This window comes from Cinclus cinclus, chromosome 23 (assembly GCF_963662255.1).
Source record: "Cinclus cinclus chromosome 23, bCinCin1.1, whole genome shotgun sequence".
NCBI classification, from domain to species: domain Eukaryota; kingdom Metazoa; phylum Chordata; class Aves; order Passeriformes; family Cinclidae; genus Cinclus; species Cinclus cinclus.
In genome coordinates, this window is record NC_085068.1 from 3610994 (window position 1) to 3638975 (window position 27982).

Here is a 27982-nt window from a genome sequence, read left to right on the forward strand (position 1 = left end):
AGAAAGAAGCAATTAAAACTGAATTGCAAAGTTGAACAGCAGCACTAATCACTATGAGAAGTGAAAAACCATACATTTTGCACTAAGATTTGGGATCAGAGTACACAAAAATCAGCTGCTTAAAAGAAAAGTGAGGTTCTTTCTAATGCATTTTAATAATAAATACAAGTTATTATCAACAGTGTAAGAATTCACTATTCTTCTGGAGCATGAACAAAACAGTGTGATGAAGTGTGTGCAGTTTCAGGATAGGTATGTCACTTGTTCCTTTAGGCTTTCTGCTATCTTCCCATGAGCAGGGAACAACAGGAAACTTCTTGAGAGAAGAGGTACAGGGGCCAAATAAGCCCCAAAAGCCAGCTTTTACTATCTGGGAGCGTGTACACCGAGTATTTATTTTCTTAAGAATTTCTGAACCCTCTCTTCCATAGGGGTCTGACAGCAAAGATGTTTCATCAAAGATTAGAGCAATTTTGACAGGACTGAGGGCAGAAGCAGACTGACAAAGATTAAATATTAAGGAAAGACCTGAGCTAGCTCACAAGGAGGAGAGGGGGACTCGCAAGGGATAAAAGCCATATTTACAAGTCCTTCACACTCAGGAAAAAGGCAAAGGAAATAACTACCCTCAGGCAGGCTTGTGAAGATACTTTAATACATCTGAAAAGAATGCATATACAAAGAACTTAGACATGAAAAAGCATTGGTTCAACACTAATGGGTCTACAAGAAATTGAAATTTTGGAAGATGGAGAACATTTCCTAAATCTTAAAATTTTTTGAATTTGCAAACCAAAATATATTTTTTGGTAAAATCCTTATGATACCACAGATGGTCTATGCAGAGACACTGTACACAATCCTTAGGGGTTGGAGCCCCTCTTAGAGGTTCAAGGTCACTCATGAGAAAAAAGGGGTTCCCTCAACTGGTCCCAATATGGTGTCACATCAAACACCAGAAGCCTCTCCCTGCATTTCCTTTCAACTGACACAGGTTTACCTTTCCATCCCTCCCTGAAGGATGCCAAGGCATCCAGCAAGAGATGCACCATCAGAGCCAGCTCAAAAAACCATTGTAGAATATCCCAGGTCCCTTCAGGGTGTCCAAGAAGCAGTGTATGTGCTGGTCATTGTAAGCATTTCTCTAATAATTAAGGACTGGCAGAAGGTAGATTCATTAAAAGCCAACTGACCCAGCTAGGCGTGTTTTCAAAGGTGCAGTTATTTCTTCAACGTGAGCCAAAAGATTACGATGGCAAAGATTAAGGAAGAGACCAGCAAGTTAGTTTCAAGTCTGATGGTGCATCCAGAGAAAATAATTCTCCTGTTCCTAAGGCTTCGTAACACAGAGGATGAGGTGTAACTTTATGACCTGCACAGTTAAAAAGCCAGGGGAAAAAGATACAAGGCACCTTCAGAGAAGATGTATGTTTTTCTACAATCCTTCTCAGAGGAGCACCAGCTTGGGACATTTTGCTTTCCTGACTAAAGTCTGCTCATACCCAGGGCGCTGGCTGGCTGCAGAACAGCCCTACAAGGTCTAGAAACCAGAACCAAGTCTTGCCATACCAGCATAAGGCGCAAGACTTCAGTTAAACAGCCTAAAATTAGTCTATTACAGAAAAAGTCATTCAGCATGCCTTGATGTTAAACAAAAAAAAAAAAAATTAGAAACAATAAACAAAATAAAAAAACTAGTAATGATCAGTGTCTTTTGATAATACATAATTACTCAAAATTAACTAGTTTAACTGAATTGAGAGGGCACTGGAGAATAAACACTAACATTCTCATCTCACACAGGGATCGTGTGGGGGAGATGGGAGTGCAGGGCATTTGTCATTATTGCAAAAACAAATTTTAAAATTTGTATCTTTAGTTTGATTTTAACATTGCTTTTAGTATGACATCAAACACCAGCTTTGCAGAAGGGGCTGTGGAGGGACGTTCATAGCAGCACACACCTGCGAGTCTTCTTCGGCTCCGGGGGCTCCAGGGCAGCCAATATCGCTTCGTCAAATACATTCTTTAGGCCTTTCTGAAAAGGGGCAAAGAGAGAAAGGGGCAGTCTCATTTTTGAGTTTTCACACAAACAAAACCCCCAGAAAGCCAAGTGGCAGGATACATGAAGATCTGCCATCCCCAAAGCCTGCCTGCCCAGCAAGGCTCCTTACCACTGCTCTCAGCAGCTTCTGAGCACAGCATCTCATTTTTAGAACAAGAAAACTAATCCTCAGACAGCAGACCAGTGGACTTCACAAGTAGCAAAACACACACACCAAAGTAATTTCCTTAAGGCAACTTTTATGAGTAACTGGCTACTCACATATTTCACATGCTAATGATAAAGTAGAAAGTGCTGCATTCAGATGGAAGAGCTCAACCTGGAGCACGCCTGGGACAATACACACCCCTGTGTCAGTGAAGGAGAGACAAGGCAAGCATGCAATGAAAACCTGGTCCAGTACATGCTGTGGTCGGGCATCCAGCCCCAACACCCCAGGGATAGAAGCAGCCAGGAAGAGCCCAGAAGCTGCCATGGTAGCAGAGAAGTCAAGCTGGGAGGAGTACAGAGGGGTACCATACATTCTGTTAAGGATTAAACTGGAGCCAGGAAATGCAACTTGAATAAAGCTTCATCAGTCATTTATACAAACAACTGCAATTTTTAATTTCAAAATTTAAAGACAAGCTACAATTGATATTTTTCCTTAAAACAATAAAAATCAGAAGTACGATAGTAAGCAGCAGCTTTACATCTTACAGTAACAGGCTTTAAGGATCTATTATTGAAATTAATAGCTCTACCATGTTAGTGAAAGCAAGAATTTTAACAGTTCATAAAGCAGTAGCAAGTACATTAATATTTCCTTCCCCCCAAGGACTGACAGATACTCCACTATAGCACAGACAGCCAAAGCAACAGCAACAGAAAACATCTCACTGCACACAGGAGAACCAGAAAACCCTTCACGTTTACAGCATCATTTGCAGATCACCAGTTCAGGTACTTTTGTCATGCAAATACAGTTAAGAGCCACAAGTAGAAATGGAAAACACACGCATTGTTTCTTCCAGTTGGATTCAGGAAGATCAAACATCATCTCTTATTTTTTTGGTCGTTCTTTAAATAACGATGTAACCAAATCCTTTCCCCCAACAGCCTGAATTATAAAGCTAGCCACACCTGGCAACCCAAGCAGCAGGGAGTTAAGCGAGTCCAGTTCACGTTCCACAGTCACAATGTTTTACTAAAGATCTCAAGTACTCTTTTCAGTCCAAGAGCTAATACAGAGGTTGCTCTAAGATGGCAAGCAGGCACAACAGCTTTCAATCAAGGTGGTTTGATTCATTTTTAACCAGGTTTCTACAGTAGTGGGACAGAGGAAGCAGCAGCAAGAGGGGAAGAAGAAAGTTTAGAATATACAGCACTTCCTTTTGGGCTGAGTTTCCGGAGGCTCGAGGGCAGCTAGGATAGCCTCATCAAACACATTCTTCAGACCTCTCTACAAGACAGAGGGGAGGAGAAAAAACAGCAGCCAGGTTAGAGGATTAGAGAAAAACAAGCAGATACAAAGAGCATTCAGGAGCAGGCTGAATTCACAGAGGCAGTAAACAGATTTACTTTGCAATAAAACAAAGTAGATCCCAGGAGAGAATCTCATTAAGATTACCCAGAAGTCAATGACAGAGACAGACAGAACATGTGACAGGCCAAATTGGACAAAATCAACACTCAGAAGGGGCAGAGACACAAACACAGGAGTGGGGCCCACATAAAGGGTGATGGTTTCCACTCCACTGCTGTACTACATTGAGGAGTTTACAGGGGAATAAATCAAGCACACAGCAGCTTGCCCCACCACAGGGACCCAAAAGGTCAGTTAAACCTTTTGCTGTCACCCACTGTGGATAAGTGAACACCTCGGAGGAACAGACTACTCATCCCAACTCCCCAGGTGGCAGCTGGGCCAGAGCAAAGGCTCCAAACAACTCCTCTGCTTTGTGAATTCAGCCCCTGAATAACTGAAGGTCTCCAAATGGCTGGGAACACACAGGCTGGGATGGAAGCAGGACCACCCTGGTAAGCCATCATCACTGGCAGTCACTAACTCTCAGTCTTTAGAAGTGATGCAATACCTTACCAGTGCTACTCTGACACTGGAAGCCAGCATGGAAATGGTGCATTTCAGTTATTCAGTCTAGTTGCCAAAGCAAGTGTAACCACAGAAAGACAGGAACAGCATTAGGAGTGCAACCACTGGGATCCAACACCAGACAAGCAGTCACAGAGCTGCAGGACTCTGCAGGGGTTACACCGGAGCACGGAGTATGCTGTAAGCACAACAGGAACAGTGCAGGGCATCACCACTCCCACCCAGCTCTGCCGAGTTACACACCACACCAGAAGTGAAACCTGGCTCAGTTTAGGCCAACTGGACTCGCCTAAATTTACTGTCATGAGTGCACCCTACAAAAATTCAGGAGAACTGCTTTATGACAGCTGAAGGCAGACAGAAAAGCTTCAATTACATCCTGTAAACAACTGCACTCTGTGCAAAACTTAGACTCCTTTTAAGATCATTCAAATGTAACTGGTTTCTCCCTTACAGGTTATACTGGATATATCCCTTTTAAGAGGTCTTTAATCTTGTTTTACTGAAGCACACACATGGGAGATCTCTAAGGCAGTGCCATCTGGAAGCATTTAAGGCCATCACATTACATGCAAGATTATACTTGAAACAACAGTTTAAAGAAACTACAATGTGCATCCTGTACATCCTCCCAAGCAATTTTTCTTTTTCTTTAAATGAGTTGCAACTCAGGCCCACAAAATAGCTAAAGACTTCAGATAAATAATACCTCTGAAGTCTAAATATTAATTAGATTTCCTTTCTCTGTGAGAATAAGGCTCTAGCATAAAATCAATTATGTACTGTTAGACAGATTAAGAACCCAGGCAGGACAAGAGTCAAAAAACCAATTTTATTTAAGTTCTCCTATTCAGGGACTCCTCTTATTTTTGTATCACCTGGAAGAAATTTGTTCAGGAGTGCAGAATGTGGGATTTGTTTCAAAGGACCTAGCAAAAAGGAGAAGAGGATAAAAAAAAAAAAAAAAAGAACTGGGACAAAACTGTTGTGAAAATGGACCAGGGTTAAAAGCCTGGATGACCACAAGTAACAACATGAAGTGTAACTGTGTCCAACACCACAGGCACACAAGTCTGTTAAAATCATGACTTCTTTGTTACACTGGGAACAGGCTGAGATCAGGCTTCCTTTACTCCCTCCCTCTGTTTATGGACGTTTTAAGGCACTTTATAAATCTGTGTCAAAACTGGCAACCTATCATCAGGAGAAAAAAGAAACCAAATTCAGCATTTTCTCTGGTGTTAGGTACTAGGACTGGGCTTCAGGAAGCCCAAACACTTGTATTGTATCCAAGAGTAACAGAAGTAACAATCACTGGTAGCTGCAATCTGTCACTCACTCTTTCCTAAGAGCAAAGTCTTATCTACTTGTCACAGTGGCACTGGGTCCTATTTTGTACTGAAGAGTTAGAGACAGACACTGAAAACGCCTTCATCACAAAAAGGGATTCCACGACCTGAGGAAAAGGGGATAGAACTGGCTCTCTAATAAAGCAGTCATTCAAACTTAGGGAGAAGATACTCTATCTGTACAGAACAATCTCAGGAACTCAGCCTCTCATGATTCACATTGTACAAAAACAAGTAACATCAGCACAAATAACGCCAATGATTCTATGAGTATTTGCTACTGCGGTGTCAAAGTAATTTGTAAATTAGTTGGGAACTAGTTAGCACCCTGGACTGCTGAACAGACAGCATCCAAGGCAAAGGGACTGAATACCCAGCTGAGTCTCACTCCAACTGAAATCACCTACTAGAGCACTGCCTTGCAGATATGGAAACAACCCTCCTGGCCAGGGGAGCAGCGGCTTCTGTGTTCAGCAAGCTGCCAGTGAGATCACTGCAGGAGCTCCACACAGCCCTTCACAGACCAGCTACACTGGTGTTCACCAGCTACTGGTGACAGAACCAGGAAAAAAAAAAAAAAGTGTTTTGCGAGTCAGCAACAAATGAAGGGAGAAGAATGGAGTAGATGCAAACCAACTAGTTGTCCAGGTGAGAAGGTTCTGAATCCTCCTCCCATGTCACTCCTGACTCCTAAAATCATCACTTGTATACCACAAGCACTAATCCTCTGGAAGAACATTCAGGCTGAGCTTCCAAGTGCATGAAGTTGTTCACTGCAACAGATACAGATTAGTCTATCTGGAAACAGAAAGAATGGATAAACACTGACATTTTTTTGTCATATCAACTCTTGCTCTGGTCATTCTAAGTGATTCCACGCAATTTGAGCAGACAAAAGCTCAAGTCCAAAGCTACAGAGGAAAGGGTCTCAAAGAGCAACACAGGAAAAAGGCCTGGCAGGTTATTTACCCAACTAGCAAGTTCTACAGCCTAGCATTCAGGCTGTGCCAGACACCATCTAAAACAGTATTTTGGGGCTGAACAGATCCAAGAAAAATTACAGCTCAAGCACAGATACTGTAAATATTTATGCCTACATAAAGCCTGTGGGCAGTTAGGAAGCATGGCCAAGACCACCTTCTGATCAGGGATTCCCAGGATGAACAGCAACATGCCTCACTACACCACCTCCAGTGCCAGTGTCCTGCACAACTCCAGCAAAGCCACTTCCTTCACAGCAGACACCCAGGAAAATCTTTGTTACAAAAAAAGCCTGAGGAGTTGAAATTGAAGTCAACATGCAATCCGGGCAAAAGAGGCAAGGTAAGTACAACTTCAGGCTTTATGAAGTTTGATAATAAAGTTTTGTGCTCAAGGAGATGAATGCACAACATAACTGGAAAGAGTGAGGGGCTTGATACTGTACACCCCTGATTCCATGCACATCAGAGAGGAACAAATTCTTTACAGAGCAGCAGTAAGGATTGTTAAAAGAGTTATAATCAATTCTGCGAGAGCAAGAACCTAGGATTAAGTTCCCAGAGCATCCAAAGTCAAGGCAACAGGTCAGCTAGCCAGAAAATGGCTCCCACTAGTACTCCTAACTGAGAGGGAAAAGATAATTGAGTTTCTTGCTCTCAAGTCAGCTACTTTAGTTGGCTTTTGATTCACATTCACAAGTTATAAACATGATGGAAGAACTGTCTTAAGAACTATTTAACTGTTATTTTCTGTTTCAACAGAACATCTATCTGAAGGAAGAACACAGGAAACAGCTCACCACTAGCTGCACAGGAAGGGCAGGCAGCTCTCAGCTATGAAGGTTTCTGATCTTAAAAGTACCAGCAGTAACTTTAATGAGAGGCTTTTTTCCCCCCTTTGCCTGCTTGTTTCAGCAGTGAGTTGCACTCTGTGTCCCAACCCAATTATTATTGTCCATAATGTACCTTCTAAGTTTTCAACAGTTATTTTTCTCCAGCACAGAAGCAAACAACAGTATGCATTATCCTCCTCCATCACCCCTCTACATAGGCCTAATCCACACAGCTGATTTTCTTTGTACCACTGCCAATTCTTTGTGCCTTAGAACAACATGACAAAGAGAAAGCTACAGTGTAAATAGCAGAAGCCAAGCTTACACCCCTTCACATCCATATTGAACTGTTTTTCCCTGGAAGTGAAAAAAATATGGGATAAAAGCAAGCAAAAGTGGTCAAAGACCAACCCTTACCTGCGTAAGTGCAGAGCATTCCACATATTTTACAGCCTTCAGGTCCCGGGCCAGCTTTTCAGCAGTCTCTGGAGTTATGGGCTTCTGCTTGTTCTTGGCAAGTTTCTCAATTGTTGAGGGATCATCTCTTAAATCAATCTGGGTCCCAACAAGCAGAAAAGGAGTCTTTGGACAGTGGTGAGTAATTTCAGGTACCCACTAAAGACAGAAGAGACACAGCACTTGTTACTAGCTACCTAAGACAACTCCTGACATACTTCAGCAGCTCCCTTTTCAAGCAGAGTTCAACCAACCTTTTCTTTCACATTTTCAAATGAAGAAGGAGAGACCACTGAAAAACAGACCAGAAATACATCTGTCTGTGGATAGCTGAGGGGTCGTAATCTATCATAGTCTTCCTGACCTAGAAAGGAGGAAATTAACACTGTATTAGACCCAGATAACAAAATCCTGCCCTTTACGGGGAGTCAGAATGCACATTACATCACAATAACATTGCTGTGATTAATCCTAACTCCTAAGCAAAGAGCCAAGCACACTGTGAACTCAAACATTTGAAAAATCTATGTTTCAAATCCAGAATTCATCCAGTTGCTACGTAACAGTGAGCTGCTGAAAGTCACAGGAAAGCTGGGAAGTCTCCAAGACATTTTGAGATCAAACACCCTCAGACTGCGTAACACTTAATTTATAAAGGAAAGATGCAGAACGTGGATTCAGTTATAGATGAGGTCCTCTGTACCTAGTCCATTCATTTCAAGTATCATCCCATCAAATTTCATTACCCTGCAAAAAAACCCTGCTCTTTGGAGGGGAGAAAAAAATAGTTTAATTCACAAGAATGTTCTGACGGATGCTGTGAGCACTCAGTGAAGTGTCCCCAGCCATGAGGAGGAGAATGCTGCTGGTACACATGACTGTGATCAGGCCACTCTAAAACCTCACCGAAGTCCCAGCATGGGCTGTGTTTGGGAAGAAGCCAGCCTCTTCCCTTTGAGTCTCTACAGGCAGGCAGTCTCTGCAAGGCACCATTAGCACTGATCCACCAGCCTGACACTGTGCAATCTCACTCAAACTTTCTGCCCAATTTGGCAGCACTGCCTTTAGAAAGTCAATTTGGCACTGAAGCTGCTGCACTTACTGGCAACCAAATCTGAAACACTTGTTTAAAATCTCAGATTCCAACTAATGTAATCTGTCTCCTTCATCAAACAGGACAAAGACCTCCAAGGGACATCTCTGACTATTCCAGGTTGCTCCAAGCCCCGGCCAACCTAGCCTTGGACACTTCTAGGGATGGGGCAGCCCATAGCTTCTCTGGGCACCCTGTGTCAGGGCCTCACTATCCTCACAGTGAAGAATTTCTTCCTAGCACCTAATTTAAAAATCTAAAATACCTTGTTGCAATTAACCAAAAGCCAGTCTTCCAAAGCTCAAAACAAAGACTTGGGTTTTAATCTGAGAACTAGCCATAGGGGTTTCATACATTACTAAATTTTGTCACCTGTGCTGGCTGCTATATAGAAAAAGTTGGCAACCATTAAGAAAAAATGCTTTTCCCTCAGCAGTCCAGCTCTGGACAGAAAGCCTTTACATTCACAAGTGCACAAAGTCACCATTAAAGTAATGCATTAGAAGTCATTTGGTAACTTCTCAAAGTTACTAGCTGGATCACTGTTTGTGTTGATAACAGATGAAAGTGTGTAACTATATACACAACACTTCTCAGAGGTGTGAACCCTCAGACAGAAAACAGGCAGAGAAGGACCCCACACAACTCCCCACACAGGGACCATGCAATGCTACAACTGCTGTAGGACCACCAAGATCCCTACAGCAGACCACTCATGTCAGGGAGTCCCTCTTTTCCACCTAACTCCTTATCCATGAACTAGGGAGCTTACAATAATGGGAACATGAATCACATTTGGGAGGAGAACATGGAGAGCTAAGTGAAGCCATGGTGAAGAATACATTCACTACAGACAGCTCAGGCTACAGATGCAGTGCCAGCTGCAGGTTGAGCTCTGGGTGTCTGGGAGCCCCAGGTGAGCTGGCACTGACCCTTTGCACAGCAAAGGGCCTGGGGACCTGTGGCACAGCCACATCTGTCTGATGACACTCAGAGATCCAGCTGACTCCTTGGCTCTTGCTGTAAGCCCCCAGACTTTCAAAAACACACTGTGATATAAAAAGCCACGGTATGCTTTGTTCAGGGTCTCTTCCCAGAGGCACTAGCTCAAGCTGTTATTTTGGTTTTGCACCACGATTAAATTTTAAGGATCTGAATACCTGAGACATCTGTGGGAAACCTGGGGCCGAGGCAATAAGAAGACCTTGTCTCACTGTCAAGTGTGGTGCATGTTGAGAACCAAGCGAGGCCCCACTGGGTCACTGGAGCTGCTGCTACGAACAGGCTTCAGTCCCAGCTCAGGTGGTGAAGTGACCAGATGGCCAAACAGGAAAGTTTATTTAACAGCTATAGGGTTTAACTGGAAGCCTAAAATGGTTTCATTAATCAAATCAGAGGCTAATGATGCATGTAAGAACAAAGCTGGAAACAGTCAGACTAAATTATATCAGACAATTTCAGATGAAAGCTTACGAACTAAGCTCTCTAAAGGGCTATTCTGAAGAAGAGTTTATAATACCAGTTGCTGCCACATCACTTCAGTATTATTAGGCAGTAGTGACTGGGTATCCAGCAGCTGAACCAGTTTCTAACCTTTTTTAGTAATTTCCCACATGCAAAGCAATGTTTAGCTGTTTTCATCGCTGCATATTGCTCCAGCCTAAAACTGAGATGCAGCTTAAACAAGAGGCCAGAAGATTTTTAATTTTAAAAGCACACAGTGAGAGGGCTTATGAAATCTATACCCTGACTTCATCAACATTAAAGATGCAGAGACATACACACGTTTAAGAGATTCTAATATTAGTCATTCTGTCTTGACAGAATCAAGAGACATTTTCCCTTTCTATTAAAAAAAACTCAACAAAAACCCTCAAACCAAACAAAAAACAAACAAACAAACAAAAAACCCCCAATGGTATATCTTTATGTTCAACATCACCTCAGATAAATTTTGGTCAAGTACAATGACACAAACACTTGGTTTCTTACCTGCAGTATCAAAGAGGCCAAGGGTGTAAGGCTCTCCTCCAATCATCACTGTTACAGCATAGTTATCAAAAACCTGGCAAGAAAAGAGACATGAATAAGCCATCTCTCAAACCATCATCCTACCCACGTTGCCAGAGCAGCTCTGATTTGAACAAGGGAAACAGAACCATCAGGCTCACAGTGCTGTTACTACTAATACCATTAACAGAACAATTCCATATGGAATAGCAATACTCCAGCTGTTTCCATGATGTACCAAAGCAAAGGCATGTGAGGTACACCACTGAATAACACATGGTAAAAACCACTGGGAAAACACCTACAACAGTGTTTGCCTGTTACTGCATGGAGGTTTCCCACACCGCCACAGAAATTCCAAACTTCAGCCTTAGGGTGACACAGTGAACACATCTCCTCCACAAGGACAGAATGGGAAATGTCAGCCCTTGCCCTTCAAGGGCACACAGTGATGGGGCTGCATCTCACAGCACCCAAATCATCTGAATATCTAAGGAACTCTATTATAGAGTCCATCCTTTCAAGAGAGATCTATCCTCCATCTTTGAAGGAAGCAGTATCTGCTAAAAATCAAATCTGTATCAAATTCAATCTTGAAGAAGAGTCTGGCTCCAGACACCAAGTTCTATTTCCTCTACTACAGCACCTGGCACAACAGTACTGCCCTCCAGGACACTGCACAGATTAAAACCAGCACTACCCAGTGTTTCACCCACTAAATGGTTTACAGAACAAGTGAGCACAAGGGCCTACCCAAAAGCTCACCTTCAACACCCACCCACTCAGCAGAGCACTGTCTGAGCTCAGCATCCTCCCTTCCAATAACCATGTTATCTTCAGAACCACAGCAGTACTGCAGAAACTAACTTTGGCAAAAGATCCTTCCCACTGCAAAAAACCCCAAACCCACCACCTGTCCCTGCCAGTTGCTGCATGGTCACTTGGGGCCAGTCAGGATGTCCAAATGGTGATGGGGAAGTTCTGCTTCCTCACAGAACTGCAGCCTGATCAGCTCTCACAGCTGAAGTAAACCCCAACAGGAAAGAGGTCTGCAGCTACCTCAAAGGCTTTTCATGCAAGTGAGCAGGGTGCATAATAAGCAGCATGCATCTGCTATTAATATAGTAAGAGCTTAGGTCCTTTGAAAAAAAAAAAAACCCAACAAAATTTGAGGTAAGAGCAGTGAGACTGCACATCAAAGCTGTACTCTCCAGAGTTCAGATGTCTCCTTCCCACCTGAGAGCCATGGCTAAAGACAGTCCTGACCCTAATTTTTTCAACTTTTCACAACTTTAAATTACTGAGAAAGCAACTATGGCCACTGCACACTGCATATCCCCAGAACATCATCCAGAAGCAGAAATCCACTCTCACACTATTTTGAATTAGCACATTTAAGATTTTAAAGGACTGTAAAAGAGTTCACCACTCTTCCCTACTACCTGCAGCCCAATCCATCATACACTGCACTGAGTTTGCCTTACTGAACACACAAGAAGGTGTCCAGCTCCAAGTCGCACCTTGAGGCTGAGGGAGGGTGGGAAGTTTTGCACAGGGCACATTCAACATGCTATGATGTAGTGCTTCAAGACTCCAGAAGACAGATCAAGATGAGGATTCCGCTGTTCTTAGAACAGAACAAGGAACCAGAATTATGAAGGTCAGAGCATTTGCTCTTCCACATGTCAGAAGCTGGTGAACAGCTCAATCCCCCAGTAATATTCCCTCACTTTTGTTCAGCTACCCTTTAAGGGCAATTAGCACATCTCCTTTCTCATCTTTTTTTTTTGTTTGTTTGTTTTTAAAGCTCCCTGTCTGCAGAATGGGATTTTTAAATTTCAGTATTTTTAAGGTACAGCTTCTATTGAAATGTTTGGGGTAGAGAGCCCTAAGAAGGCCAGGGTTACGAGGCTGGTCTTCACAGAAACCAGGCAACTATAATCTCACAGACTATTTCATCCTCAGTTGTGCCAAAATGGCTAAACACCAGAGCCCAAAGAAGTTTCAGTTCCTGCCAATGCCAGACAGCCCATTGCAGCAGCAGGCATGAGCTCTCATGGGACAGGACTCACACTTGAGCTGTCACAACCCAAACATCGCCAGTGCCTTTCTGAAGATGTGCCACTCGCTGCCTTGATTTTTGAGAATGGCAGCAACATCAAAAACAAACAGGTAACAAACCATGTGCACTACCACCACAAAACCCATCTCCCACTGGGAAATTTCCTCCATGAAGAGAAAGGACTGCAAAACACAAAGCCAACTGAACAGAACTATCTATCAGTCTGAAATTGTGTGCTCTCCATCCATCCTGTGAGATGCACAAGCACAGCAGTATCCCTTCTATTTCTCTGTCCATTTATTACTAGAAGTATTAACAGGAATATCAGAGGTTATGTACCAGTTTCCAGAGTCCAAAGTGCCTCTAGGCTATTCAGAAAATTAGGAATTATAATAATAATTTTCTGATTACCTCCAGAACAGCAAGATCCTCAAGCCATGAAGTTCAGAGGTAAATAACATTTTGGAAACGTGAGGCAGATTTAAAAGGCACTATAAAGAAGCCTTACCACACCTTGAACACACTTCAACTAACTTTTTTGGCAAGTTTTCCACATTCCTTGCTAGCAGAGATTTACAGCCAGTACTACTGTGTGTGGGACAGAAGACAAACTTGAAGGCTTTAAAAACATACATCTGTCATCTCAGAGGAGCTACCTGTTCTTCTGAGTTACTTTGTAAAACAGAGAATATTACCAACCACTTCACTGGCAGATGTTCTCTGTGATGCATTACCAGGTCCAAATTCATTTGGGATACACATATGAACTCTTCAACTTGTATATGAATTGAAGATGGCCTTTTCAGGTCCATTAAAGAGAAAATTAATAAAAAGAGCATCCAGCTCTCAGTCTCTTGCAGCAACCTCACTAAAAACTGACCCACCTCAGTTGCAGTACACTGATCTTGCATGTGCAATATTAAGCAGAAAAGCAATTTTCTAACAGGAAAACTGCGCACACGCCTCACAGGCAGCCAAACTGCTCTCAACTTGAACTTTTGATAAGTCAAGGGATTCAGTACTTCAGAAAGCTGAGCCTGGGAAACTCAAAAAGGTTACCTCAACATAGTTAATGACTATGCATACATTTGGAAGCACATAAGAATGTGACTGCATCCAAACACACTACTCATACTTAGCTGAAGTTGACCAGTCACCCTCCATAATTCACTATACCTCTGGATCTTCCAGAGTTGCAAAAGAAAAATGAGCTTCAGAAAATATTAACTGTAATCACTGACTATTCTAGCAATATGAAACACTCCCTTCCCTAAAAACAAAGATGTAGCAGGAAGTGAGAGCACAACTGGGAGAGCAGGTGTTCCTGTTGCTTGCTCTCCACACTGCTTATCTCACTCACAGAATCCATCCACAAAGAAAAGCAGATTCTGCAGAGCCAGTCAAGTAGCAAGAACTGACCAGACACAGGTGAATTGCCCAGCACTAGCAGGTTATGTGGCAGGCAGCAGCAGGGTATCACTGTCACTTTTCTATGCTCTATTAGTCAGTCTCCAAGAGGAAAAGGAGGCCGTATTAGGGTATGCATGCCATCAAGGTTAGTTGGAAAGGGAATTCATGCTACCCCACCCCACCATCCTCACACTTACCGTTGGTACGTATTCCGATGGGAATTTATTTGTTGTATAAGAAATTAAGAGACAGGTTTTACCAACAGCACCATCACCCACTACTACACACTTGATCGTCTGCATAGCTGAAATCTACTAGAATATCAACTCCAAATAGAACCTAGAAGGAAAAAAAAAATACATATATTTAGATGTTTCCCATATGCAGCAGATAGTCATGCACAGCACATTCCACTGGAACCCAAACCACTGACAGCACGTGTGAGATATAAAAACATGATGCTCCTAAATGAGCTGGTGGATCCTTTTCCTCCACCACACACACAAAGCTGCACATATTCATAAGCAGAAGAATTTTTGCCGAGTTACCTAGAGGTGGGCAAAACCACAGTTGTGTTTTTCCAGACTCGACATTTTGTGCATGGAAGCATCTATCCTTAGATGCACTGAAAGCTTGCAAGTGTAAGCTCTGGTCTCCAGAGCTGCTCAGGAACACACATGTCTCCCAGAGAGCTCCCTCGGGAGAGCAGCTCAACATGAGACACACCAGCAGTGTTTATGGAATGAAAATGTACATGTATAGACAGAAAAAAAATACTACTTTCTTCTCCCCCCGCCTTTTCTAAAACCTAAGCACCGTTCTGTAATTTTCTGGCTAAAGTTGCTATATAACACACATCTTTATGCCTAGAGTAAAGTGTTAACAGCACTGAGAGCTCAGCAGGGCATTCAGATCCCAAGGGGATTATGCTTCAGACATCACAAAATCCAAATGCACCCTGCTACTTCCGTAATGTCTCAGCAAAAACTTTAGCACATGAACTAAACCAGTATTGTTTTCACCAATATCCCCTCCAAACACTTCCTGGCTATCTCCAATATTGCACAGCTGTGCTTCATTTGTGCACTACATTAATTAGAGACGTACCAGGCCTTTGGTCATGCCTTCACATAAATCTGTGAAATCCTGACCCCAGGAAATTAGTGGCAAAGCTCTCCCTGACTGTCAGCATAACATCATCCAAAATACTTTTATTTACAGCAACAAGGACTTGCTGCAAAGTCTTTGTAAGAAGTCCTGACGGGGGGCAGGGGGTGTTGCAAGCAGCAAATTTGCCATCATAGGAACAGCAAAGCTTTAACTAAGCAAGGATGCTGCCATGGCTCTCAGGTCTGGGTAACTGCAAGTCAAGGTAACTGCATTAAAAAATCCTAATCAATCCCTCCTGAACCATGCATCTGGTCACTTCCTGAGGATTTCAGTTCTTACAGTAATGTAAATAAAGTACAGTGCAAATCCAGATTTTAGAGGCTTTAGTCCCAGCCAGCAACACGATTTGATATTGTATATCACACCATCATGCCTTCAAGGAAAGGAAATGGCTAGGGATTCAAAAGAAACATACCATCCCCATCTCTTCTTCAGATACTGCAGGGATGCTCTAAGATCCAAGGAAAGACAGCTACCATCATAATAAACATCCTCAAAAGTTCCTAAGAACAGTACTTGTAGGGGAATACTAGTCACCCCCACTCCCACAAGACCCAGACAAAACCACAAGCAGTTTTAGGAAATGGCAGCAAAGATTCTCAGAGCAGACCATCAGCCAGCACCTGGTACAGCAGGCACTCACACTGCCATCCTCATCTGTAAATCTTCTTTCAGCAAGCACAGAGACAATGAGTGATGTATGCATGCATCAGGTGTAGCCACCAGTCCTCTACTCGGTGCCCCATCTCATTATCAATAGAATCTATTGATTTATGCAGACCTCCATTTCCCAACAGACATAAAGCAGGATGCACTGTGAAGAAGTATCAACAGGCCCTTCATTAATGCAACAAAAAGCTCTGCAATTTGGCCCTGAAGCAAACACATACTTACTCAGAAGGAAAAAGCAACTATTTACATTTCAAAAGACATCTTCTGTGTTCAGGCCAGTTCAACTGTTTATATCCAAGTACTATCATTCAATATTGCCTAAGATGTGAAGTCCTCCCAGAGCTCTGCCTCGCCATGCTGTCAGCACTCACTGATACCAGAGAAAGTCCCATTTCAGAACAAAAAAAAAATTAATAAAAAATAAAAGCAATCAGTGGAACAGCACAGCTCAAGTCTATATTAAGAAAGTTTTTATGCTCAGAACAAAGGTGCAAAGGGATGAGCCACTCATTCAGGTGATTTCAAAAGGAAAACACTCCAAAACAGAGGCAGAGCAAACGAAGCCCAGTGCATTTCAGCTAATCACAGTCACCAGCACGCCTCGCTCATATGGCCAAGACAATTCTACCATCTGCCTTTTGGGTTGGGCAAAGCCCAAAGCATTCAGCTCTGCCACTACTCAGTGCAGGTAAGCTGCTGCCTCCAGGAATTCCTCTCAGTTAGTAAATTAAATACAAAATTAACCTCCACACCAGGTTTCCCAGCCACTTCTCATATGTTTTCTCCAGTTTCCACTCAAATTTGTTACACTGCCCAGCCAGTCCCTGGAAACCCTGCTCCAAGCTGTCCCTGCCCAACCCAGGGCTGGCACAAGTGGAGGAACATCCCTTTCAGGTAACAGCACTTAAGAGTCAGCCCTTTAGAGAAGCATTCTCTCCACCCAGCTCTCCCCTGGGCAGCCCAGAACTCCTCCATGCTGCAATCCTCCCTTCCTGTTCTACCTCCCTCTTCTCCCAACATCCCCGATTATTTGCATCTCCTTGTTTACCTGTAATTTGCAGGTTGCATGTCTGCTTCTGACCACTTGTCCAGAGCCCAGAAAGCACATCAGAGAAAATCCTGGCTCTGAAGCATTCCCTGTGCTCACTGCAACGGACCAATCCATGACTCTCTATAAACCCAAATTTTGTATATTACCAGAAAAACTCACATATGCCTTTGTAAAAAGAAGAAACGTGGGTTTAGTATTACTCTTTAAAGCTCATTACTTCAGAGAGCACCAAGCAAGCCACAGTATTAGAAAGCATCTCAGGTCACAGAGTGTGCTGCAAACCTTCACTTCTCCCCTGTCCCTGGCCACAGCCAAGTCCCCATGCTAGCACTGGAAGAGAAGCTGCTGTTCTCTGGCAAGGGCTCAGGTCAGAGACTGGGGTTGACACAGCACCAGCTGCACACACACACACACCTTGCACCCAGCTCACATTATGGCTGCCACAGCTCTGACTCTGGCACTGAGCTATCAAACCTATGCACACAGTTTCTCTCGCAGAGAACACCAGCACTGCAAATCAAGAGCATCTATAAGAGCACTGCTCGTTCCCTCTGCACCTCCAATTCCCTTCTCGAGTGAAGCACTGGCATGGTGCAATGACTCAAACACACACAGCACTGCACTGGCTGAGGCAGTACACACTACGTTTTTCTACCAGGTGACCTGATCCTTTCAGTTTTCTGGCAGTGGGAACAAAACAGAGCAAATTACCCAAAGTCTTGCTCAGGAACCTAAAGCAGAATCTGAATGGCACAAGAGGGGTCTGGAGAAGCTTAGGCTGGGTTGTTTGCTCTCTTTTTTGTTTTGGTTTTTTTTTTTGCTCCTTTCTAAAACACAAAACTAACATCATTTACCATGAAAACAACTGAACTGGACCACTGAATGTCTTTCATGAAACAAGCAAGCATCACTGCTCTCACACAAGTTGTTCAATTGTGGTTCCCCCCACCACAATTAGACACTTCAAGATTACACATTAAAACGAACAAAACAAATTTGAGCACATCTCTTGGGTAAAGAGACACTGCCTCTTTTTTTTTAGTGGATGTATAACTTTATGTTTAAATACTGAAATAATATGGTGTAAGTTTTAAACAGATTTAAAATGTTCAGCATACATCTCCAAAGTCTTAGCAGTGGCAAAGTGGAGTTGTTGAATAAATTATTTTCCTTGGATTAGTAGTCTGTCTAGATTAGCTGGATGAGCTACTTCATGCTTTGCACTTCTAAGACATCCACAGATCACAGCTGAAAACAAGCTCATTTCTAAGGAGCTTAAATTCACTATCCTGGGACCTCCTCTTCCATAGGAATAGCTTTAAGGATACATACATTACTGACTTGTGGTTTAAAAGTAATTTAATCCAATTTGAGATTAACCACAGAGTAACTCATCCCCAGAGTGCAAGGAGGAGGGACATAGAAACAAAGAAGTTACAGAGGCTTTGGGCTTGTTTCCCCCCAGAAGTCACCCCCTAATAAAAGGAAGTCTGTACAACACCCAGCAGAGAGAGCACTGCAAGCAGTTTTAAATATCTGAGGGAATTGAAACAGACTGCAAAGCACTGAAGTCATCCCAGCCTGAGTGCAGTGAGTGGATTGTGAACCATGTAATTGAGAGCCATCTGGCCAAGCCCAGACAGGAGAGCTGATAAAGACGGGGAATGCAATGCAGTCAGTATGACTTAGCTCTGTTCAAGGAGTTCTGAAGACTTCTTAAAAACATAAATTCTAATTTTTAAAAACAACAAACAAACAACAGAGCATTGCACTGATTTGATCTCTCAAGCCTCTTTGTAGTGTAACCAAAAACTTCAGCAATTCAGTAAAGTACATGTTAACTAATGATAATTGAAATATTTGCTGGAATTTTAACCTGCTCAGCATGTGATCACAACAGCAGGATTTCAGAGAACTCAACATTGTCCGAAACAATCTAGAAACTGTGGATAACACAGCCCTGTAAACTCTGTAAAATTCATAGGCCCATTTTAGAGAATTTTGCTTTAAAGCTCAATTATATTTTTGTAGAAGACAGCTGATCTGCATTTAGGATTAATTCCAAAAGTGTTAACAGAGATGTGAGTAATACAACAAACAAGGAACTGAAGTCTCCAGTGGGACACTGGAATCTGGTAATCTTTCCTGGTGCAAAGGAAATTCTGGAGTGATGCACTTTGGTCACACAGGCCTGTTGAAGCACCAGGACACTGATCACAAGAGGCTGAAGGAATCCACGGCACCTATGGCAGGTTCCCACTGACTAAGCACAAGCCATACCACCCCAAACCTCCTGTTCAAGTCTGACTTTCCCATCCTCAAGGCAAGGCAAGCATATGAAACATGGTGATACTATGGGAGCACTTTGTTTTCACAAACTTTCTGTAACTTAAGAGTAGCTGCAATCTGTTCCAGTACCTATGTGCATTACTCACTGGTGAATTAACTTAAATTTTGTGGGGTTTTGTACACAATCAGTGTTCCCTACTACACCCAGAGTTAAGAATCGGCACAATCTCACCTTTACTCTTTCTGTAAGTGCAATCTGAAGGAGAAATCACAAGCCTTCAAGCTCGTTAAAATTTCTCTAACTTTTAAGCTACTGAAGTTTGTTTTCAGGTTAAAATGTGTACATTCTCCCAGCCAAAGGAAACTGTGCTGTCAGATCTGTCTGCACGTCCTGAACTCGCTTCCTGCCTTGGCAGCACCACTACTTCCTCTATCATGCAGGACTGAAACTGCTGCCATTTCATCACTAGGAGCAGCTACCTTGGCTCACTGCGAGGTACTGCCAGCCAAGAACCAGTCTGTGCTGCTCTCTGGGATACACTATCAGCCTACGAGCTGAACCTTAACCAGTCCATCACAGCTCCCAGATCCTGTTCAGGCACCTGCTCCATTCCAAGAAAACAGTCATTTCTGAAAACTAAGATTTTTTTTTTTTTCCCATTCAATGTCATTTTACAGTTAATGGTTATTCATCCAACTCAAAGCACCCAGGAGTCCACACTGAAAGAATCAATATTCACAGGAATTTACTCATGATCTCTGGTAACTACTTTTGCACTTCCATGGTACTTTCATTTCACATCCTATAAAACTACACAGTTCTAAATAGTCTTCCTTTGTACTTCATAATTTCTTCCCAAATTAATCCAATCCATTTCAAAGGTCCTTGTCTTCAGCCTCTTGATACGGTCCCAAAGCTGTGATGTGAAACACAAACAGAAGCCGCTCTCTGATTAAGAACTAAACTCCAGAAAGACAAACTGGCACAGAAGGCAAAACTGTTTTCAAGAGTATTATCACCACAGCCAGAATACTCCTCTGCACATGTGCAGCAACCACTACAGACACTATGAAAATCCTCCAGCCCAAAGCTCACCTTCCAGCTTTCTAAGAATAATCTTCATTAAGATCTCACCCCATAACTAAACACATCTGCCACTTCTATACCAGTACGGTGGTAAATGACATGTAAAAGAATATGTTAGGTTCTAAACCACCTGGTGCCCAAGCGCAACTGCCATCCTGCCCACAGCTTAGGCTGCTTAAGCTCTATACAAAAACACACTTGCCCCCAGAGGTTCCAAGTCAAGCTTATGGCCTGGGTCTTTAGTTTCTTAGGTGAGGCTTAAACTGACTGTTGAACTACAAACCAGCACAACACTGGAGTTCCACTCCCCTAGAGCAAGGCAAATCATGAAGTCTAAGCTAAAACCTGCAAAAGTACAAGGGACGGACTTGAAACACGATCTTGTACTCCATCAGTTCAGGATCTTGAAAAGCATATCCTGCTTTATTTGGGGTTAACCATCACTAACAGATCAGACTACCAGTTCTCCCTGCATTGTTCCACTTTTGTCTCCAAAAACCAGTGTTGCTGTTCACTTTATAAGCATGTCTAATTATGAGACAGAGACACAAAAGTTCAGTTGCACTAGAATCTATGTTAAGGTAAGCACAAGAATTCAGGTAAAAACTTAGCTCTGCAATGGGTGGGTTCTTATCTGAGGCTGACGAGACTGACAGCAGCAGAGCATACTGCTGGACTCCATCCCATATGCCTGCTCACACCAACAGTCTCAGCCTGGTGTTGGATGTCAGCATGAGAAATTTGTGGGTAGGCACACAAAAACAAGCAGTGGGAAGAACCACAGCATCAGCATCACCATCACCAACAGAACTGGATCAATATCATGACAGCCCTGATTCAGCTCATAGCCTCATGTTGTTCTTGAAACCCACAAAGTTTGCTATCATTATGGGAATCCCTGTTGGGAGATAAAGGATGTGTCTGAGGTCCTTGAGCATCCCTTATCTGCCACTCAAAAAGAGCCAACATATCCTAATACCTCTGCAGGTTTGAAGCTCCTGTTTCTGGACAAGTTACTATGAATTATCAAAGAAGCAGTAAGAGAGCTCTTCTCAAAATGCAACTATAATAGAGCTATCATAGAATAGAATTTGCTGAGTTGGAAGAGACCCCACTGTTTGAGGTCAAGTGATACCTTCTGTACTTAATGCAATTTTCTTTTTCTAATTCTCTAAGATTTGAGACTTACTCTGCATATCTTCCTAAAGACTCCTCACAACCACCTGGTACATACACGCACAAGACAGGAAGTGAAGACAGCTGGGCAGACGAATAGCCTGAGCCCAAACTAACAGCAGCACCGTAACACACATTCCAAGTTTTGCAACTTCAAAAAAAAGAAGGGGAAAAACATGTTATCCCATTTTAGCCTTCAATTAAAAACCAGAAATCTGACCAGCTAGACAGTGTGACTCAGTGGGCTCTGCTGCCACACCAGTTTCACCGTGGTGCAGATGTGCCTACATCTGTTTTACTACAGGCATTGCCCACTACCTCACTTCAAGGCTCCAACCAACCAGCTTCACCTGAACACCAACTCAACAGACAAATGTGACAACTTTCCCATTATCAGTCTGGTTAAGGTTACACTGTCAAAAGTGGCATCAGCACTGAAAACACCTGCCCCAGATTAAGCACTGGGAAGTGTGTGGGTTTACATTAAGCCCTTTTCTGTCAAAGGCATTTTAATCTTTCTACTTTTCACTTCCATACTCTCCAGGAGGCTGTTTTCCTCAACCATGCAACAAAATCCTGTTCAATATTTTACTACCACTTAAAACCCCCTATTTTCATCAGCTTAGTTTGCATAGTGATAATATTTATAAGTACAAGCTGCACCTACACTCTTATTTGAATACAGAATCCAAACAAGGCCCACATGGTCCTGATGGTTCTCCCCATTTTCCTGTGGCCAGCTACATTCAACAGTGGTAGAGAAAACACTGGCAGAAGCTCCTCTATTTTGAAGCATGTTTTTCCTCCTTGAGAAGCAGCACCCTTGCCTTGCACACTGCAGCAGATGCTGCTCACTCCTGTTATGCTGAGGGAACAGAACAGCTGCAGGTGTTCCATCCACACAACCAGAAAGTTCCCAGGAAGATGTGCTGTGTTCAGGGGGAATAGCTTAGGCTGTGTACCAACCTGCTGTTTAAAGACTCCAAGTTAAAGTTTGGTTAAAAAAAACACTGCAAAAGCAACTTTTCCCAGTTACTGAGCTATCCTGGATCACTGTTAAAATAAAGGAGCTAGAAGACTCACCAACACCATGACAGCAGCAGGGGAGCTGCCCGTCACTCACCTAACCAGCAGAAGGAACCAGAGCAGCTGGAACCACCCCATTTTGCCCGGCCCAAGATGAGCCCCAGCAGCCCTGTCCAGGACCAAGAGCCTGCAGGGCACCTGGCAGTTATTCAGCCATTGCAAGATGCACAAGAGGCTCACAAAGAAGTAACACTTCCAAGACATGGAAGACACAGCAACGCTTCACAAGCACTAAACCCTGAAGTACCACTGAACTCCAGGTAACTGCTCCAACACACTGATGTTGTCAGATCCAGGCCTCACACAAGTCCCTCTGCATTCAGCTGCTCCCCAGCCACTCTTTGGTGCACACAGTCATCCAGCTCATGGAGTGGCACAGGCCCTCCTGACTTGCATCCAAAGCTGCAGGAGCACTTTTGTCATTATTTCCCCAAACACAACATTCATCATTGGCCAGAAACACTGCACAGCATCCTTCAACTCGAGAAGAGCTGAGCAATGCAAGCCAGCTTGTTCCAAAGCAAGACACTTCTGGCAGCCTCAGCTACTGCTGCGAGTCTAGCACTGCATGCCACAGCAATCATCTGCAGCTCCCCCAGGGTCTCTACCAGTCCCAATCCACAGCAGCTAAGGCTTGCTCTAACATCACATCAGCTTGGTGAAAACCCTCACCTGCCAGAGTTTGGTCTGTGCTGAAAAACACACGCTGATCCCATGCAATCTGATCATAGGCATGAACAACTTGGCAAAAATGACCAAGTACCTACACAACCTCTCCAGACAAAGGCCCCAAGGAAGCCTCCATGTTACTTTATTCAAAAAGGTTCTGTATTGGGTTTTTCATGAGACAAAAAAAACAGTGCATAACTCTCCTGGTAGGAATTATGCCACAACACTCTAAAGTAACAGGGTGAATTGGCATCACAAGAGCTTAAAACAGAAAAACAGCTTTTAAAAGCTTTTGAAAACAACGTCATTTTTTCTTTATAAAATATCACTTGTTTAGAAGAAAAATCAACACATCTCAAGGAAAGAACAGCTGCTCTACTGAAAAAGGTCTATTAGTATTTTGAAGTTTTACATCTTTTTAGGTTAGTCATTCTCCAAAACTCCAAAGGAAGATTACAAAGATGAATTACACAAACTTTGCCTCTTGCTCTCACTGTTTGAAGTTTTCTGCATGCCCAGGGCCAGGTAAACAAACCCAGTTCGTCCACTCAGAAGCAACCTAAAGGATCCCTCACCAGAAGCTGGGAATTGCCTGCCTTAATGCCATTTCTGTCACTCACCTCAGGTACTGACATCCACACCATGGGCTGCAAGAGGCAGCTGACCACTGTGTTGGGGAGGCCAGACATCCTCAGAGAGGGAGAACTTTTGTGCCAAGCTTCAGCTCTGGCAGAAACTCTGAAGAAAAGGCTTTCTTTATCTACCATTCCCAATGGATATACCCTTATCTTGTATAGTGTAAAATCATAACAAAGTGTAAAGTGTAAGGTTTGGAGGAAGCCAGCTAATTAAATGGTGACAGGCTGCAGAAATGCAAAGATGTTTTAAATTTATTTTAAAACTTTGCATAAAAGCTTATCTGGTCAATAAGTTGTTTTATTTGTCATATATTAACTACTGAAAATAGGGTGCTTTCACCTACATTTAATGTAAGAGCATGAAAGGAGCCAAGGAAGAAGACTAAGTGGTTAAAGAGAGCTTCTTGCTACCTGAAGCACTGGAAAACAATTACACTTCCATTTGATTTGACAGCACCTTCATCTTCTAAAATTAGAAAGATGTCATTCTTCCACCAGGAAAGAATCTTTTCCTTAAGGGCAAGGATAACTACACCCCCTACAATTCCTCCTTACTGTCTCCTGCTCTGGAAACTCATATCATAAATGCATGATAGAGTCAAAGGACAGCAGGAAAGCTCAGCTGACCACAGTGGGCAGGCAAGAGGAATGAGCAGGATAAAACACACAAGCCCACAGACAACTCTCAAAAGCTGTGAGCACTCACATGGGTATCAAGCAGATTACACACACCTCAGTTGTAGTACTGCATGTTTGTTTATTGTCCAAGTCTTCCAGAGCCAGCGGCAGAGCTGGAATCCAGCTACACTAACCCACCATGGTAACAAGAGAGCTGCTGAAAAAGTTTTAATTGAAAGGCCCAGCTATCTATGCTCATAAGACTTGGAAAAATACTTTAGTACTACAGTACTGCATTTTAAGCAAAAGGAAACTTTGCATCAAGATTAGTGGCCAGCTTCATGCTGCACTTTCCATAAGCCTCACATAGTTCACAGCAAGGAAAGCCCACAGCACACTTATAAGAGAAATCACTGAGAGTTTCACAAGGTCTCCATTTCTGTTTACTGTTGGTTTCTAGCAGAACTACAGTTTCCATTTTAGGTACTTCACACTCTAGAGCTTCCAGAGCTTTTCTACTTAAACAGTAAAACCATTATGAACTCCCCAGGCTGGCCATCAGTTTCAGGCAAACAAACAACCTTAAAGCAGAGCACTTAATGAATTCGGAGCATCAGTTGCAGGTCATGAATAACCAAGTTCAAAGCATGCAAATCTAGTGATTAAAATTTTTGCCTAGGATATGTTACCAAAGTGAAAACATGTTTTATCTTGTACCACAGTAATTTTTTCTTCCTTGCCAAGACTTAAAAATCCCTTTTTTTTTTTGTTACTGAAGCATAAACGAAAACAGCTTAAACACCAAGCCATTTTTACAGCCAGCAATATACTGATTCAAACCTTATATGCATGTCTAAGACCTGACTTAAATATACACTTGCCTACACTATCTTCCTCAGAACCTTACACCTGACAAAAAGTTTACAAGGCAGAAGTTTAAAACAGAAGGGAACTTTACAACAGCTTCCCCACATACAGCCAACTGAATACAATGTTCTTACCGAAAAAGAGAAGCTGCAATGCTTTACTGAGTTATCCCAATCAGCAACACAAAGAACCTGATGCAGGTTTTAAATGCCCCTTCCAAAAAAAAAAAAAAAAATTTTTGGAGCACTGCAACTCAATACTTCAAACAGCCCACACCACCTTCCCTGGAAGCACAGATGAATATGAGACAAAGACAATCACAGATGGCCAGACCAAGCCACTTCTGATCACCCAGTTGCCATCTAACACGGCCTCCTCGCCAGAGCTTGTCTTCCTCAGGCTGTTGTCAAGAGGGGAGCTCTGGCTACCCTGGCCACAGCATCCACACAGAAAGGACATCAGGAATCCTGACCATTCTTTGTTAAGCACGGGTTTCCAACGCTAGCTCTGCCTGGCTCTGCAACTGTCTCCTACTGCTGTCACCAGCCGCAAGTTCTTTCTACTTAGAGATACACAACTTAAGTCCAGATCACTAACACAGAGCTTTAAAACACAGGCAGGTGTTATGCTGCTGTAGTATATACATTTTTATGAGATTTCTAAGGAGAAGAAGAAACGCATGTCAACACCAGCCCTCGAAGCAGCGCTAGCTCCTGCTCCAGCTACAGCCGGGGGCACCACGCTGTAACGAGAGCCGTGGGCCAGCTCTGGCTAACCCACAGCCTTGCAGCTCGTGAGGCAGATGCCCAGAAGAGCCTGCGAGTCCTCGACTGAGCGGTGTCTGTGCAGGGCACATAAGAGCTCAACCTCGCCATTCCCGCACTCCGCTGCGGCTCAGGGCTCCAGTGGCACGGCACACCCAGCCCAGCCCCGCAGCCCCTCGGGGCTTCTCGCACAGCCCCGGGAGCAGCCGGGCCGCGCCAGGCGCTGAGGGCCGCGGCTGGGGCCGGGAACGGGCAGGGCGGGGCTGGGACGGGCAGGGCCAAGGAAGTGCGGCCGGGCCCCGACATGGCCGCGGGAACGCTTCCTGCGGCGCTCCGAGGGTCCGGCCTGCCCGCCGCCCGGGAAGGGGAGAAGGGTGTGGAGGAGAAGCGGCGGCCATGCCCACCGTCTCAACAGACCAGCCCCACAAAGGCAGCGCCCGCCAGCAGCCTGGAGGCCCCGCACACAGAGCGGGCCCGCAGGGCGGCTCCCGCACAGCGGGCGCTCCGCGCGAGGTGAAGGCCGGGTGTCTGTCGGTAGGCGCCGGGAGGGGATCGGCGCCGGGCGGTGGTCCCGGTGCTCGGCCGGGGGTCCCGGTCCCGTCTCCGCCCCCTCCCCCCCTCACTCTCACCTCGGACGCTCCGCCGGGCGTTGGCAGCTCACTGCGGGGTCTCCTCGGCGCAGGCACAGGGGCAGCCGATTGACGTCACCGCGCAGCGTGCCGGCGAGGGGGCGTGTCCAGTGCAGCGTCCCCTTCCGGCCGCGCGCCGCCGCTCGCAGGGCACCGCAAGGACCGGCAGGGGGCGCGCGCGGGCCCGGCCTGCCCGACGTGAGGCAGCGCCCAAACTCCCTCTAGGTTTCCTTTTTTCCTTTTTCTTTGTTTTTGTTTTTTTGTTTTTTCAGTCCCTCCTGATGAGACACTCCTTCTGGCAGGGAGACGACACCCCAGAGCAGTGGACGCTTATGGCAGGTTAAATCCCCCTAACCCTCACCCATTGTTGAGGAACAAGAGGCCAGGAAGAAAATCTCCAGGTGCAGCTTTTTGAAAAGCAAAGAAAAATCTGACCTGAAACAGAAAACTCCAGAGTAACTGAAATTTTAAAAGCTGGAAAGATCTGGAAGTACCAGTGCCAGCAGCCTCAAGTCACCAAACACTGGCTCTGGGGAGCACCTGGAATGGGTTAAACCCTCAGAGCATCTTTGTGTTGGGCCTCTTAAATGAGCCCTGGTTCATCTGCAGGGCCAGAGACAGAACAAAATGCCCAATGTAATGGTGTCAGGAGCACATCTGTGCCACCTTCTGCAACTATTGGCCATCCTTGAGGATTCTGGAAAGAGCTGTTGCCTTATGAATATGCTCACAGTTGCCCTGAGCACTCACAAAAGAGCAAAGGAAGAGGAATATTTTCAAGATGAAATCATGAATGGATGTCAGTGTCTCACTGTCTCTTCCAGCTGATTTTGGATTAAATCCCTGCCCTGTCAAGCACAAAGGTACCAGCTGGGTAGAGGCTGAGCCAAGTGGATGAGATCACAAACCTGGAGAG

At 44.0% G+C, this 27982-nt stretch overlaps 1 protein-coding gene across 1 annotated transcript; it reads right to left on the minus strand.

Moving 5' to 3' along the window:
- Positions 1-633: 633 nt before the first annotated feature.
- On the minus strand, positions 634-27533 carry CDC42 (cell division cycle 42). Its single transcript, XM_062507737.1, has 6 exons — positions 27067-27533; positions 14548-14689; positions 10861-10933; positions 8030-8139; positions 7737-7934; positions 634-2038 (listed from the first exon to the last, which is right to left on the minus strand). The coding sequence occupies exons 2-6, from the start codon at positions 14650-14652 to the stop codon at positions 1949-1951; spliced, it is 576 nt and encodes a 191-aa protein (XP_062363721.1). The 5' UTR covers positions 14653-14689; positions 27067-27533; the 3' UTR covers positions 634-1948.
- Positions 27534-27982: the final 449 nt, after the last annotated feature.